The 15,960-nt window shown below is 42.4% G+C and overlaps 1 protein-coding gene across 1 annotated transcript in view; it reads right to left on the bottom strand.

The window, feature by feature from the left end:
• Positions 1-771: 771 nt before the first annotated feature.
• The window catches only part of OTOG (otogelin), a gene marked incomplete in the record, with an annotated part of 70,385 nt that continues 55,196 nt past the window's right edge, over positions 772-15,960 (bottom strand). Inside the window, 14 exon segments of the mRNA XM_072421584.1 lie at positions 772-1,870; positions 2,606-2,685; positions 3,370-3,415; positions 4,713-4,832; positions 5,313-5,417; positions 7,866-8,044; positions 8,239-8,314; positions 8,683-8,723; positions 11,615-11,713; positions 11,924-12,025; positions 13,153-13,263; positions 13,645-13,749; positions 14,247-14,459; positions 14,541-14,735. Of these exon segments, the coding sequence (XP_072277685.1) occupies positions 1,670-1,870; positions 2,606-2,685; positions 3,370-3,415; positions 4,713-4,832; positions 5,313-5,417; positions 7,866-8,044; positions 8,239-8,314; positions 8,683-8,723; positions 11,615-11,713; positions 11,924-12,025; positions 13,153-13,263; positions 13,645-13,749; positions 14,247-14,459; positions 14,541-14,735 (1,673 nt within the window).

The following is a 15,960-nucleotide window of genomic DNA, read 5'->3' as shown; positions in this document are numbered from 1 at the left end:
TTGCCTAATGTCACCCCGCTACTTCTCCACAACTTTATGGGTGGCATACCTAACACATGTCATCCAGGTCATGATGCCAGCTAGCAATGCGGTCTCCTGCTGTTTTGATGGCAGAGACTGTTGCTAGTGGGTTGAGTTCACCCTCAATGTCCTAATGTTTATGCTGCCTTCTGTACGCTGTCCATCACGCAAAAATCCTATTTGCCTGCTGTCACTTTGCCTGCCATTTTCTGGAAAACCACGACAACTTTTGGAACTTTTGTATTTTTCCCTTGTTGCCACTGTTCTTTTACACTTACCTAGCAAATTTGATGGTTCTAACATGTATAGGGGCTTTGCTAATAATGTTTAAAGTCGTCCTATTGACTTTATTGTAATTGGCGGAATTGGTTTGAGGAAATGTTCGCGAGACTGTCCGAGGCCTTTTCGCTTATCCCTATCTACCACCAGCCAGAGACCTAGTGTCACCCTGATCTACCCCTGCCATTGCCTAGGCTCTCTCTCTTCTCCCTGTGTGTAGTCTCCAGCCGTTGCCTAGGCTCTCTCTCTTCTCCCTGTGTGTAGTCTCCTGCCGTTGCCTAGGCTCTCTCTCTTCTCCCTGTGTGGTATTTGGCCGTTCCTTTTGCTTCATCCAATGCTGTTGACCTTCATGCAGTTTTGATCATCAGTCCCATTCCCTCTATGTGCAGTCTCTTAGCCCCTCTATCCAGCTCTGTGTTCCCCAGCCCAATTGAAGTGTTAATGGAGGAGGTAAGGTTTATGTCACTTTTCAATCTTATCTTTATATTTCACATTACTTGTACAATTTATTACCAACAAAATGTGCATTGTGATCTCGGACTACAGAAAATAACTTAACAAAGGCCATGTGTCATACAAATAGCACAAGAGAGTCCATTGTGTTGGACTGTAAGTTCTGTAGGTCTGAGCGTAATTATACAGAAAGTTCTGAGTATAAACCTGCAGAACAGAGTAACGTCACAATGAAATGGAAGGGCAAACAGATTATTACAAAGGACAAAAAAATGAGTTCATTGAGACTATGCGATCACTTGTCCAGGAATACCATAAGCAGGAGACAAGGGGTTACTTCTGGACCAGGCTCTGATCCAAAGAGCTTGACTTTTACAGTTGTGGGAGGGAAGCCCAGAAAGTTTACCTAGTATTGAGGCCACAAATGTTATGAATGAACTTTAGCAGCAGTTTGAAATTCAGAAAAGGTGGATAGGTGACCAGAAATCAATCTATTCCGCACTTGGTGCAAAGTCTTCTGGTAAAGCATCCCCATTGGCTGCATTTAGGTGTCATGCAATTCTCACTGCGAGTTCCAGCTTAGGGTTATTGGCACTAAGGTCACTTCAGCCACACGTGGCATCTCTTTTATGGGAGAATGGCAATGGGCGTACCACAGACATGCCATCCTGTTAAGTGAATACCAATATTTCAAAGATAACTAACTTAAATGGAGTGGAAGAAAAATGCTATTAGAAAATGTGCAAAACATTAAATTCTAAAAATTAATCTAACAAGTGTAGAAATTGTTTGTGGCATCTGTGTGGCTTTAAGTTCTTGTGATAGTCTCTTTTAAAAGATTGGCACTTTTCCTTGGAAATCGTCCTGACGGGTTGGAGCGGCCTACAAGGCCACTCTCGGTCTGTGTCCATTGGATTCATGACCACTGGCAGGAGCAGTCTGTGGGTTCCTGAATGGAATAATTCACCCAAGTTGAGTTTCCAGTGCAATATAACTGAACGACCCGTCGCTGGAGGCCCAGTTCCCGGCAGCACTTGCAGAAACGGGCGTAAGTGTTGATGTTGTAGTTGTAGATACTGGCAGATGGGCATTTCCCATCACATGACACAATGTTTACCTGCAGAAATAGAAAGCAGAGCCTGAAATGATTATATGCGTAGAAATTATTAACAGTCAGAACCCCCCTGACTACGAAAAAGCTAATATCATCAGGGAATGATTCACAATGAAAAAATTGATAAATATTATCTGCATATAGGCAATTGTTATGCTAAAAGATTTTGTGGATTTTGCAATTTTATCACTAAAAAAAAAAAAGGGTGCTCGGGGGTCCTGTTATGCTGCAAGCATTGTCCATAATGCAACATGAGGGGCTCGGGGGTCCGGTTGCTGCAAGCATTGTCCATAATGCAACATGAGGGGCTCGGGGGTCCGGTCATGCTGCAAGCATTGTCCATAATGCAACATGAGGAGCTCTGGGGTCCTGTTATGCTGCAAGCATTGTCCATAATGCAACATGAGGGGCTCGGGGGTCCGGTTATGCTGCAAGCATTGTCCATAATGCAACATGAGGAGCTCGGGGGTCCGGTTGTGCTGCAAGCATTGTCCATAATACAACATGAGGGGCTCGGGGGTCCAGTCATGCTGCAAGCATTGTCCATAATACAACATGAAGAGCTCAGGGTCAAGTCATGCTGCAGTTTGGGCGGTGTGAATAGTGGGGGATCCGCCAATTGTAATAGAGCAGTGAACTGTGAGGACATGTAAGTTATATGGAGGAAGAAGAATGGCTGCCATTGTCACCATTTATGGTGAGTAACACAACAACTGGCGAAGCTCACAATGTACTTACTGGTGTGTTACTTCGACAGTCGTTCTTTCTTATTGTCATGCGGACTGTCACCCGCTTACAGAACTTTCCATCTTCTTTACCTGAAACACACAACTGTCATCATACATCCAATTCTGAACTCACCCCAAGTGCTGACATTTATAGTTTGTGATTGCATATGTGGAGTCTGTTGGAAACATGGCTGCCCATCCCCATCCTTTGGGAGCCACACCTATTACTTATTACGGATTCCAGGGAAAACACTTGTTGTGTTGTTTAGTCTTACACATTGCTAGTTTGAGGAATTCTGATTCAGTGTTGGTGTCTAGCATAGCTACAGGTCAGTATGTGCTCTGTGTACACGAGTGACATACGGTACAGCCCGGTATATGCTCCGTGTACACGCGTGACATACGGTACAGCCCGGTATATGCTCCGTGTACACGCATGACATACGGTACAGCCCGGTATATGCTCTGTGTACACGCGTGACATACGGTACAGCCCGGTATATGCTCCGTGTACACGCGTGACATACGGTACAGCCCGGTATATGCTCCGTGTACACGCGTGTACGGTACAGCCCGGTATATGCTCCGTGTACACGCGTGACATACGGTACAGCCCGGTATATGCTCCGTGTACACGCGTGACATACGGTACAGCCCCATATGTACATGTGGGTTATTCCTGGCCTGCTATGGCTCGGTGTATTTTCCTACCTGTATAGAGGGAGATGTTCTGCGCTTCTCCCTTGAGAGCACCATAAGTGACAATTTACTTACATGTTTTGCAGCATCCGTCCAGGAAGGAGACCACATATCCACCCATCTAGATAAACAGAGAGAGACTGAGGAAAATAGTTCTGCAAAATTAGACAAAACTGCCTTTGCGGCTCAAAAAATCCTTAAGAGGGATCGCATGACACGCGATGAACCAAATTTGTGTAGTACAACAAACAGACACAATGATCTGGTCTGCAATGATAGATTACAATCTCCCCATACAGCCTTTATTTTCCCATAGAGATCACTACATAAATAAGTCTTTGAATCTAAATCCAGGGATCACTAAATTAAACTACAAAGCTTTGTAACTATATCAGTAGTGATAACTACACACAGAGAATAAAAGATTATTATTATCAGGTATTTACAGCGCAATTTACAGATTTCAGGAAACATAAATCTCGTTGTTAATTGAATGGGTGATATAGTTATGGTACCATGTCATAAATTTGTCAAACTCAGGCACGATATATATTTTTGGGGACTTATTATTATTTCTGGTTTTCCTTTTTTTTGGGTTTCAATGATTATTTTTCAATGATTGAAGTGGTAATAAGTATGTATGGTCTTTTTTTTTGGCACTGCACAATTGTGGTGGTAGTAAAATACAATGAAATTTTCTTTATTGGACTAAGACTGGACAAATACAATCGAAGAGCGGGTCATTTGAAGAGTTAACAATAAAATGGATGTAAGTGTTTCATGGAAATGGAAATCTTATTATATTTTTTATGTGTTTTTGCTTCTATTGGCGTTGTGTTTTCCCAGATGATACAATTGATGATATTTTCAGAGTCCTATTGAGGAAGCCGAATAGTGAAATGTGTCACACACTGGCATGTCTATGGAGTCCATGGTCTGTCCTGCCACATTCTGACTTTGTGCTGAAATAGGAAACATTTGCCAGACGTCCTGTATGCTGGCTAACATTAGCAACCCGTGTGTGTGCTTTTGTATGTATACAGATTTTGAGTTAGAAGGAAACGTTACTGATGTTATAAATGCTGAAGAATCATCACTAAGTCTGTGAGCGGATTTAGTCAGCATGTTTCTATCACTCTGATACACAATATAATAGCAATTAGTGTGATCACTCCAGGTGTGGATTATACTCAACCAGTGCTTTCATTCTTGCACTTCCAGCCACCACTCCCAGGAAAGCAGTTTGGGCAGAGTCATTCCCTCTACATGGCTAAGGATAATAACACATCAAGCATTCCATACCTTTCTCCCTATATCCCTATTTCCCAATATCCCAGCTGGAACATGCAGGAAGGAATAAGCAGCTTAGCAGTGTGCAGAGTGTCAGTTTGTATAATTAGGATAATTATTACACTGACCTTTATACATTCTGTCTCATTAAAGGGGGGACAGTTGATGGCTGATGTCATTAACACCGGTCCTACTGACGTATTTGTACAGTCGTATCTGAGGCACTTAGCTATCCAGGAGGAACCGGGCTACGGCCAGATGAGAAAAAACAGGAAGAGAAGAATTTAAGCATTTTATAAAAGCCATGGACATCCTACACAGCCACCATGACAGAATGATAAGGCCTGGGGACATTCTGATTTCTGCTACACACTGACAATACAGGCGTCATTATAAATTGGGGTGGGGAATTCATCATTACAATGACATTATAGCACAGTAAATCTGCAGGTAAGGAGAAGAAAAGAAAGTGTTGTATTTGAAGGGCAAAAGAAGTAGAGAGTACAGAATCTACAGGACACGGGAGGAAGAGGAGAGAACAGGAACTGCAGGACAGGAAAAGAGAGGGAGAACAGAGCAGATTATCTGCAGGTGACGAGAGGAGACATGGGCACGGTATCTGTGACCAGGCCACTATACAAGTTCTAGGGTAGGACATAGTAATTCAGAATGATGAAGCTAGGTAAAGATAATAATATGGACAGAGTGCTACAGATATTTGGACTTACCCTGTGAGTGAGAATAGTTCCATTCAGAAGGTTCTGAATGCATGACACGTTTCGGCAATGTCCACAGCACCGGCTGACATCTTTTGGAGGCTCATACACCTGGTTCTGGGAGAAAGGATTCCGTAAGCGAGCTATGATTTAGTATAAAATTTGTGTGCACTATTGTTGGGTCCAAGAATAAACAAACTGTCTCAGTCCCAATTCAGATCAATGACTTAATTTTTTCAAGCTAAATTTTGAAACCACTGTGTAATATAAAGGGGCATTGGTATTTTTTCTGGTGATATATTACATAGATGTTTTCCTTACTGTCCGTGATATATCCAATAATCCTATGTACATATAGTCCCACAGAGTGAATATAAATACTTTGTCACATATGTTATCATTACACACATTACAGAGGAAGTAAGAAGTTTACCTGCACTTTTTAAATTCACCAAAAACCCCTCTGCAGAATTTATATTAAAATCATTTTGGCATATGGTTAAGGGAATCTACTGTGTACAAAAAGTGACCAGTTATTTACCAACACGTTTATTGACTTGATCACAATTGTAGTGGATCCAAGGTTAAAAATACATTTTGTTAACTGTTCCCCTAAAAAGTTTGGGAATTAGGTTTCTTATAGCAATTAGTTTCTTATAGCCGGTTAGCCTAATTGGATGTACATTAAGGCCAATCATCAAACTCATCTCCTCTTTGATTAATGAGACATAATGAGAAAAGCAAAAAACTTTGACCTCCACAATTCAGGTTAATTCTTGGGAAGAGTTCCACCTTCTGTACAAACAATACAAACATATGATGGGACCACACAGCTGTCATACCCCTCAGGAAGGAGACTTGGGCTGTTTCTTAGAGAAGAATGCACTTTGGCATGAAAAGTAAAATTAAATTCCAGAACAATTTGCAGGGATGCTAAAGCAATAGAGAAGCATTTATATTCATTGTCCGATATATAGTCAACCTGAAAAAGCCACTGCTCCAAAACCGCTATAAAAGAAAGCCAGACTGCAGTTTGCAGATTGGGGATACAGATCTTACTTTCACAAATTTTTTCTGATAATTCCTAGATTGAAGTATTTGACATAATGACATTCTTTATGTTCAGAAGAAAAAGAGTGAGGGTTGCATGGCTGGCTGTGAAGCATGGGGGAAGAAACATCATGTTGTAGGGGTGCTGGGTGAGGAACGGCTGCATTTCACAAAATAGATGGCATCACGAGGAAAGAATATTATGTAGATATTTAAAGCAACGTCTCGAGCTTAGCAAGTATATTATAGCCCACTCACAAATGGACAATGACCCCAAGCATACCTCTAAAGCTGTAAAGAAATGGCTTAAGGATCACATTGTGAGGATGTCCCATTTATACCAGTTCTGTCTGAAGGAATTGGCCAAAATTCCAGCAACTTATTGTAAGAAACTTGTGGAAGGCTACTGAAAATTATTGGCTCAGGTTAAACAAATTAAAGGCAGTGTTACCAAATATTAACACACTGTATGTAAATTTGTGATATAGTCAATAAAAGTGAAATAACCTGTGAACATTGTTCCCTTTAGACCTGCACAAAGTAAATCTGTGGAGGGGTTATAAAATGGGGTTTGCTATGTGCGTTGTGTGGATTCCATCTTGTTCCGTCTCATATAACTGGCTAATCACTTTTGTACCAGAGCAAGAAGAGTAGATTATCTACCATGGACTTCCTCTTCCGGCTCTGCATTCCATGCCATGCCCCCGTACACGTAGAGGCTGCTGACTACTGACAGATACAGGTGAGGTGCTGGAGCCACAAACAGATGCATGGTCCAACACGCCAGAAGTCAGGGCAGGTGGCAAGCAGGAGTAGTCAAGGATCAACGCCAAAGTCAGTACACAGGAGAGTCAGTAACTGGAAAGCATAGACAGATTCAGCTGGAACCTGGGAACAGAACATATGGGAACTCCTTTTCCAGGCAACTTATTGTTGCCAGTCACTTCCTTATAAAGGGCAGGTCATGTGATGGATGGGAGTCATGTGAGCCACAGACACCTACCCCACCACCAGAGGGAGTGCTGGTGAAGAAGCATTCTCAGGTGGTATTCACGTGACTGCCAGCAGGTGAAGTGCATCTGTGGAACACTCTCGTTCTCTGAGGTAAAGGGGCAACTGATCGAGAGTCACATGACCTGGACCAGGAAGTGAGCTGAGACTGGGATCCTGAAGCAGAGTTGGTGCTGGCAGCAGGAGAGTGCAAGGTGGGTGAACCTGAAGGAGCCACCGATCCCCTGAACCCATAGGTCTGTAGCTACCTCACTAAAATAATGTTTTACGATAAAAAAGAGAGAATTAATTTAGCGTAGTGAATTTGGTTAAGCTGTGCAATCTTTATTCCTCCAATCATGTGCAAGCAAAAATCCTGTTTACTTATTATTTTCCTGCACATGATTGGGTATTTTCTGCAATGCAAATGTTCGCTTTGTTTCAGTTTATTTACTATAACAAGTGAAAACTCATGTTAAAAGTGACATGCTACAATATAATAATAATTAACCAAACAAGGCTTACCGGATTGCAGTTGGCGGCACAGCGCACAGACGAAACGTTTATTTTGTGATATCTGGAGATGGGATCGATCACAGACGTGCAATGCAATGTGGTGCAAACACCCTCCGATGTGTGCTCGATGATTGTCTGTCCTGGCCTAAGGATTCCACCATCTTTACTGAGACAGACCGATGTCTTTACTGCCATAGAGAGGTGCAGCATGAGATCAAGGTGCCATAAGGACCATATGGGGTTTCATGAACAGACAATGGGGTGACAGTGTTTGCTTAGCTGCATTAAAATCTGGTACAAACATGTTTCATAAGGTGAATATATTGCCCTAATGGGGGGGAATAAAGGGAATGAGTCTGCTTGATGGGGCATTCAAACTTACCACATTTGTAGACAGTACAGTTACATGGATTGGTTACAGAGTTCATAAATTCCTCATCAATTTGGAGTTTTTCTCCCTGGACAGATAAAACAGAGAGCATTGTACAGGACACCAAGGTCTTCATTGTGTGCAACACACTTCTCCCTTGCTCTCTCCACCAAGTGTCTATAGAAACCCAACCTAGAACCACTAACCAACTATTAAGTCAAGTGTTTCCCACTGGGGACATCCAACCAATGCTAGGTGACCCCAAATGACCCCTTTGGGGTGATCTAAGAGATGTTAGGGCCATTCCGAGGTGTGAACCCTTATGAGATGATCTAGTGACTGGCAATGTTAGGTGTTTGGTATATTCCATATTTCAAGGCACTGGTGTCCCTATTAATGTGAATCATAGCTGTTATCCCAAAGACAAATCTATTGACAAATCTAAAGTTTACTTACCAGATCACACTCAGGTTTTGGGATCTTCTCACAGGAACATTCTGGGAATATAAATCAAACTGAATTATTTTATATTATATTATTATAGTTGAGGTATTAGTAAATGCCTCCTAGAGCTGTTCTGCAGCATTCATGTGTGTGTTAAAACAATGCCAAGGAGGAATGACCCCAGGAGCTCCATCTCAGATTCTACACCCCTCAGTTAGCGTGTTACATGTTAAAGTTCATGGCAGTACAATTAGAAAAAAATTGAACATTTATGGCTTATTTGGAGGGGTTGCCATGAGAAAGACATTTTTTTTTATAAAAAAGAACATGGCAGAATGGCTTAGGTTTGCAAAGTTGCATCTGAACAAACCACAGACTTAGGGAAAAATGTCCTTTGGACAGATGAGACCACAGTGGAGAGTTTTGAACATAATGCACAGCACCACGTTCAGTGGTTATATCAACTGTGAAGCATGTTGGTGGAGGGGTGAATATTGTAAGTTAATATTGACCTGATCGGCGCCTTTTTTGGTAATAACTGCCGCCATCTTGTTAATAGGATTAGGTAGCCAAGGGGGGATTGTAGAATTGTGAACTCTCACTGTATTTCTTTAACAGTTTATAGGAATCTTGCAAAGAATTGATCTAAAACATAGGGGGTTCTTCTTTTTGTGTAAATTGTTTCTGAGATTCATTGATCCTGATTTATGAAAGCTCTCCAAGGCTGGAGAGAATACACTTTCATCAGTGAAGCTGGGTGATCCAGCAAACCTTGAATGGATCTGGTCCAGGATTCAAAACATTTGCTGGCAAATAGCAAATTTTTTTTAAAAATCCATTCCATGTTTTCTGGATCACCCAGATTCACTTCTGAAAGTGTATTCTCTCCAGCCTTGGAGAGCTTTCATAAATCCGGGCAATTGTGCTTGGCTTTTGGTTGCTTTTGGTGTGTGTAAACACTTACACCCAGGAAAGCCATGGGCAAGGTGAGATACAAAGTAGCCAAAACCCCTAATGGGGGGGGACTCCTTAAACATTTGTCATGAGAGTAGCTGGTGTTTTTACAATAATATAGCAGGTTGGACAGTTGGAATGAAAGGTAATGGCCCTTTCCCCAGAGAGGGGGGGTCTTCAATCAATTCCACCTTAAAATGATTAAGGACTTATGCCTAGGGGATAAGGAAGCCTTTCTATACTATGGGAGTGATCCACAATGGGACATGAAATATATGTCAGAATGTGCCAAAATGTGGTTACAATTAGCCAATTATTTTAAATCACATGAGATACAGACCCCAGATTCAGACACTAAGCAGCCCCCTCATTATACAGCCTTATATCCCGTCTTAAATAAAGACTTGTCTAACAGTGCAGGAGGAGGGGGGCAGAAACCAATTAGATCCCATGAATCCAGTCCTCTGTTGGTCCAGCTGTACCCAATGGCACCACAAGTCCACATGAATCCCGTGATGCTGCAGTAAGCTCCCAAAGTGTTTTTTCACCCATAACCACACAAAGCGTTGCATGGCTGAGTCCTAATATGAATATGCCAATCTTTTGGGTAATCAAAAGATAAATAAACCTTTAGATCCAAGAACATGCAAAGCCATTGGTAAGGGAGGACCAGATCTCAGGAAAAACCTCAAGGCTTGTAAAGCAAACCTAAAGAGAGTCTGCCGTGGCTATACCGCGCAAGATTACACATTGAATATTCAATTAATCTTGGGGAATGATGGCGAGACTCACATTACCCGGGACTGGGGTACCCACGCTTGGAGAAATCCCAGATCCTGCTACCCCAGCCAATGATTATCCTATGAGTACTGAACGAGGCATATGTGGGCTGAAGTAGGGGCAGAAATACCATGGGGCTAGGAAAAATATGGGTGTGAACAGTCTGTAAACAAAAACCCAAGGAACGTCCATCTGAATATTTTAAATGCTTTAAACAAGTCTGGACTGAAGAAGGTGGACTTCCTTTATATGGGGACTATTTGGACTCAAATCCTTGTCAATACCATGATCCCAGAACACGCAATATAACTTGTTCATAAATGGTATGAGGGAACACCAAAAGAATTAGGAGACGCCATAGCACAGAGTGCAGGGTGTTTTGGACAAAGTTTGGGGGCTCAAAGAGCTCTATTACAAGCTCTGCAATATGGAGCCTGAGGGGATATGAAAGATACAAAGGGAAGCAGCCTGCAGACCAAAGGAGACAGACAAAGGGAGAAGGGGGAGGCATGAGATAGAAGTCGTCACAGCACCTAATTATTTGGGCTTGTTTTGCAGCCGCAGGGGCCACCTGGGCATCTTACACTTGGCCATACATTATCTATATACTATTTTACTTATATATTCTCTATAAAACTATTTTAGACTCAAAATTGAGGCCATTTGTGGGTATAGCTAGGCCAAGATTGGATCATCCAACAGGATAATTATCCCAAGCACAACAGAAAGGCTAAAAAAGAGAGCAGAAAGACAAATAGAAAAACAATCAGGGTGATGCGATGGCCTAATCAAAGTCCAGACCTCAATCCAACAGAAATGCTGTGACAGGACTATAAGAGCTGCGCCTAAAGTAACATCCACAACCCTTAATGAACTGAAGCAATGTTATGAAGAAGACAAAATTCCTCCACAAAAATGAGAGATATTGATAAAATCGTACAATCGTTATTGTTGCTGATAGTGCTACTACAAGCTATTGAATCAAGTCCTGATATATGAATTAAACCTTACAATTCAAAGAGTCACATGACTACTGTATATGACCCCAGTCCCAGCCTACCTGTGCGCTTCAACATTCCCCCATTTTACTGCTGAGTTGTCTTGTAGAAATGTTATCATCCCAGCTTCTGCATGTCCCAATATTTGCTCGTTCCCCATCAAATGCCAATATAATCATGAACAATAAAATATAATGACCATGAATACTTACCACACGTTCTGTATGGACAGCAGCTTCCAGGGGTCCACATTTCCATTGCTGACATCCCAAGGTCACAGGTGGCATCAGGACATCGAGCTCTGTCACATACTATGAAGAGAAAACGTCACTATGTCATATGGGAACAAGAATCTCTATTAATGATTTGTGATATCAACACACAACTCATGGCTGTGCCTGGCCATATTGTGTCTGCTGGACCTATGGCTAGAACCTGCTAGAACCTGGGTCCCTGGCATGTTGGATCACTAAGTGATAGAATTCTCAGCTGTAAGTTCAGCCTATAATATCCGAACTTACCGCACTGGTAGGTGGGACAACATCTGTGTGTGCTGTTTTTGATGATGGTAAGTATCTCCCCTTCCTGGCAGGTAGGTACATCCTGGACACATATATTGCATCCTGTAGAGAGAGAATAATCCATAATGAGTGGGACAAAGGGACATTTTTCTTTGATTTCCCAGTGTCAATTCTTCAATCAAACAATTTAGACGTGTGTCCATTCCAGACAAATGATTTGCATACACTTCAGTTTCAGCACGTAGAAATGACAGCACTTTTTATACATCTTCCACCTGATTTCAGGCTCCATAATGTTTGGGACAGAGAATATATTTCTATGCTGAGTGATGCCAGGCCAATACTACAAGTCCTGCTTGTTCCGGCCGTTTGTCCCTTTGGGTTTCTCTTCAGCATAAGGAATGTTTGCTCATTTTAATCAGACGACTGGCTCGGCCATTGTAGAATGTTTTATTTTGTGTTGCAGTAGGTTTGGGATTATTATTGTGTTGCAGGATGAAGCGCCGGCCAATGAGCAGGCATTTACTGGAACGGAGTAGATAAAATGTCTCTATGCCTGTGGCAGTCATACTCGCCCAAGCCATACCACCCCACCCCCATGTTTAACAGATGAGCTGGCATGCTTTGAACATTGGGCAGTTCTCCGCACCTTCCTCTTACCATCAACTCTTTAATCTTGGTCTCATCTGTCTATAACATCTTTTTCCACAATTCTGCAGGCTCTTTAATTACATTCCTGTATACCTGTTCATGCAGTCTGCTGCAGATCACACCTGCCTCCTGGAGATGGATTATGATCTGTTAGACCGGCATTTGAGGATTCAGCAGTGGATGTCTTCTTTCGCCTACCAGTTCTTTGTGATTACAGCTCATCGGTGCATTCTTTGTTTCTTGATTTTGCTAAACCTGAGGATTGACCAACGTCTGTAATGATTTTATTTTGTTTAACACCTGAACCCAGCTGACCCAAACATTATGGGGTTCTGAAATGAGGAGGACACATGCATGCTAATATACCCAGGTGAATGTGCTAATTACATGAACTGGACACTGGGAGCCAATCACACAGATTGGACTCAGCCTTCCAGACAGAGGTCAAAAGGCCAAAGGCGCAGAGTGGACACTGAGGGCCAAAGGCGCAGAGTGGGCACTGAGGGCCAAAGGCGCAGAGTGGACACTGAGGGCCAATCACATGGACTGGACTATGGGATAAATTAAGCCATGTATACCACAGATGTGACGGATGCAGCAACTATTTTTCACCGGAACCAAAAACAGCATCTGATCATCCCGACAGAGAGGTGGCTCTTCTGATGGACCACACTTCTCAGGATCACACTCTGAAAATGAAACATTGTTATTGGAGCGTGGCAACAGACCATTATACAGGCCCAACCCATACTTTATACAGGACTGTCCTATACATTATATCCTCCCGCCGTATAAATTATTATTAATAAACAGTATTTATATAGCACCAGCATATTATGCAGCGCTGTACATTAAACAGGCTTGCATATATCATACAGGCCCATCCTTTATATTATATACAAGGGGGGGGGGGGGGGGGGGGGGCTGTACAGTGGATTGGTCCATTCAATACATCATACAGGACTGGCAGAATGGGGGGGGGCTGTACAGTGGATTGGTCCATCCTATGCATTATATCTTTATGGAATGGGGGGGCGTGCTGGAGATGTACCATATTATGACATTCTTACCACATGTGTATCTCGGGCAGCAGGAATCCTCTTCATGATAGGCAGTCAGTTTCTGATTGGCTGCGCAGGTTGGGATCAGACTGTCACACAGGGATTGGTTGCAGACTGGAGGAAAAGACAAAGGTGACTCTTATAGGATGGAAATGAAATGTTGAGGTGTGAATGGCTGAAGCCGACCAATCCTGAACAGGACAGCATTACGTCAGCAGGTTCTGGTTGCGGCAGCTGTATATTTCCAACATTACGGCACCTCCCCAAATCATTATTTACATGGCTGAAATATTATTAAATTGTATTTATATCGCAGCAACATAATACGCCCCTATTATTGGCCCTAACATGTCATTTCCACAGTAATTAGAACAGTTTTTCAGGGGAAGCCAATTAATCTAAATCCATGCTTCTGGGATGCGGGAGGAAACTGAAGTGCTCAACCAAACAGGGGGAAAACATACAAACTCCATGCAGGTTGTGTCCTTGCCAAGATTTGAAGCAGGGCCCCAGCCAAGTCTTAGCCAACTAACCACCATGTCACCCATTGCAATCACACTGCCCCCTATAGTATAGGATGTATGCTTACATCATGTATGACGTGTACTTACTGCACAGGGGGCGAGGACAGCAGGTCTGGTTGTCAGGTACAGCAATGGTCACCTCGCCGTACCTGTGGCACTGCACGTCCTGTGTGTAGGTGCAGTTGTCATGCACAGGGATGATGGTCTCCTTGGCTGCACATTTATACATACAACATCCACTTGCTGAAGTGTTCCAGGTCTCCCCGATCTCCCGTGGGGTCCCACTACTATCTGTACATGCTGCAATTAGGACATGAGAGCGTTGTCACAACACTGCATATGGAGGGGCCCCATTCATACATATAACACACTAACACTTACCACATTTACTCTCGGGGACGCACATAGTGGAGTGCAAGCGGTGCAGTATAGTCCCCTCTGGACACACACAGGTTTCTGTCAGTGCTGAACATGACTCTGTGTCATACAGATCAATCTGATCATTCTGACAGGTCTGCGGGACATCACAGACTGCTAAACATGGACGATATATTAATGATTCTGGACATGGAAAGGCTGCAGGATGGAGAAAGAAGAGCGTATATTACATATGTGGGGATCACATACTGTGCAATACGTTATATATTATAATGGGGGGAATTGTATATTGTGTTATATGTCATATATTATAATGACTGGGATCATATAGTGTGATATATGTTATATATAATGGCTGGGTTAATATATTGTGTTATATATTATATTGTATAATGGCTGAGATCATATATGGTAATATACGGTATATAATATAATGGCCGCGATCATATATTGTGTTGTACGTTATATAATAGCCAGGATCACTTATTGTCACGCTCTGAGAGACAGGACCACTAGGGGGCGCTTTGGCTTGCACAGAGGTGGTGTGAGCCCTGAGAAGGGCCAAGGCGCAGAGTCTAAGCCGTAAACAAGGTTTTCTCCAGAGCCCCTAGTGGTGAGGATGTTGCACTGCTGGTTGCGGTCCTTGGGCACACCAAGGTGGGCAAGCACGATACAAAATCACAAGGCAGGAGGATAGTCAAGGAAAGCCGGGGTCACGGCAGGCAGCAAGCAAGAGAGGTCAGGGCAAATGCCAGGGGTCAATTGCCAGGGATCCAGGAAACAGACAGCAATGACACAGAGGCCACTGCAGACAGAGAGAACACAGGAGACACTGGAAGCAGCAGGCGTAAGAAAACTAGATCACAGAACTGAGGGGCTCGGCACTAGTAGCTTGTTGCATGCCAGCGAAATAGCCTGAGCTGGTTAAGAGGCTATTTTCTGATTGGCCAGCGCATGGACGGAGTTGATAAAGCTTGGAAACAGAGGCTCGCATAGCATCAGAACTGCAAGCATGCGCAGGAGAGAGGTTCCTGTGTTTTAGTGAGGAACAGGTAAGTGTGACATATATTGTGATATACGTTATATATTATAATGGCCAGGATCATATATTGTGATAAAAGTTATATATTATAATGTCCGGGATCATATATTGTGATATACATTATATATTATAGTAGCCGAGATCATATATTGTGATATACATTATTTATTATAATGGCTGGGATTTTATATTGTGATATACATTATATATTAAAATGGCCAGGATTATATATTTTGATATACATTATATATTATAATGGCCGGGATCATATATTGTGATATACATTATATATTATAATGGCAGAGATCATATATTGTGATATACATTATATATTATAATGGCCAGGATCATATATTGTGATATACGTTATATATTATAATG

This window comes from Pyxicephalus adspersus, chromosome 9 (genome assembly GCF_032062135.1).
Source record: "Pyxicephalus adspersus chromosome 9, UCB_Pads_2.0, whole genome shotgun sequence".
Taxonomy (NCBI): domain Eukaryota; kingdom Metazoa; phylum Chordata; class Amphibia; order Anura; family Pyxicephalidae; genus Pyxicephalus; species Pyxicephalus adspersus.
This window is presented reverse-complemented; position numbering and strand designations above follow the sequence as displayed.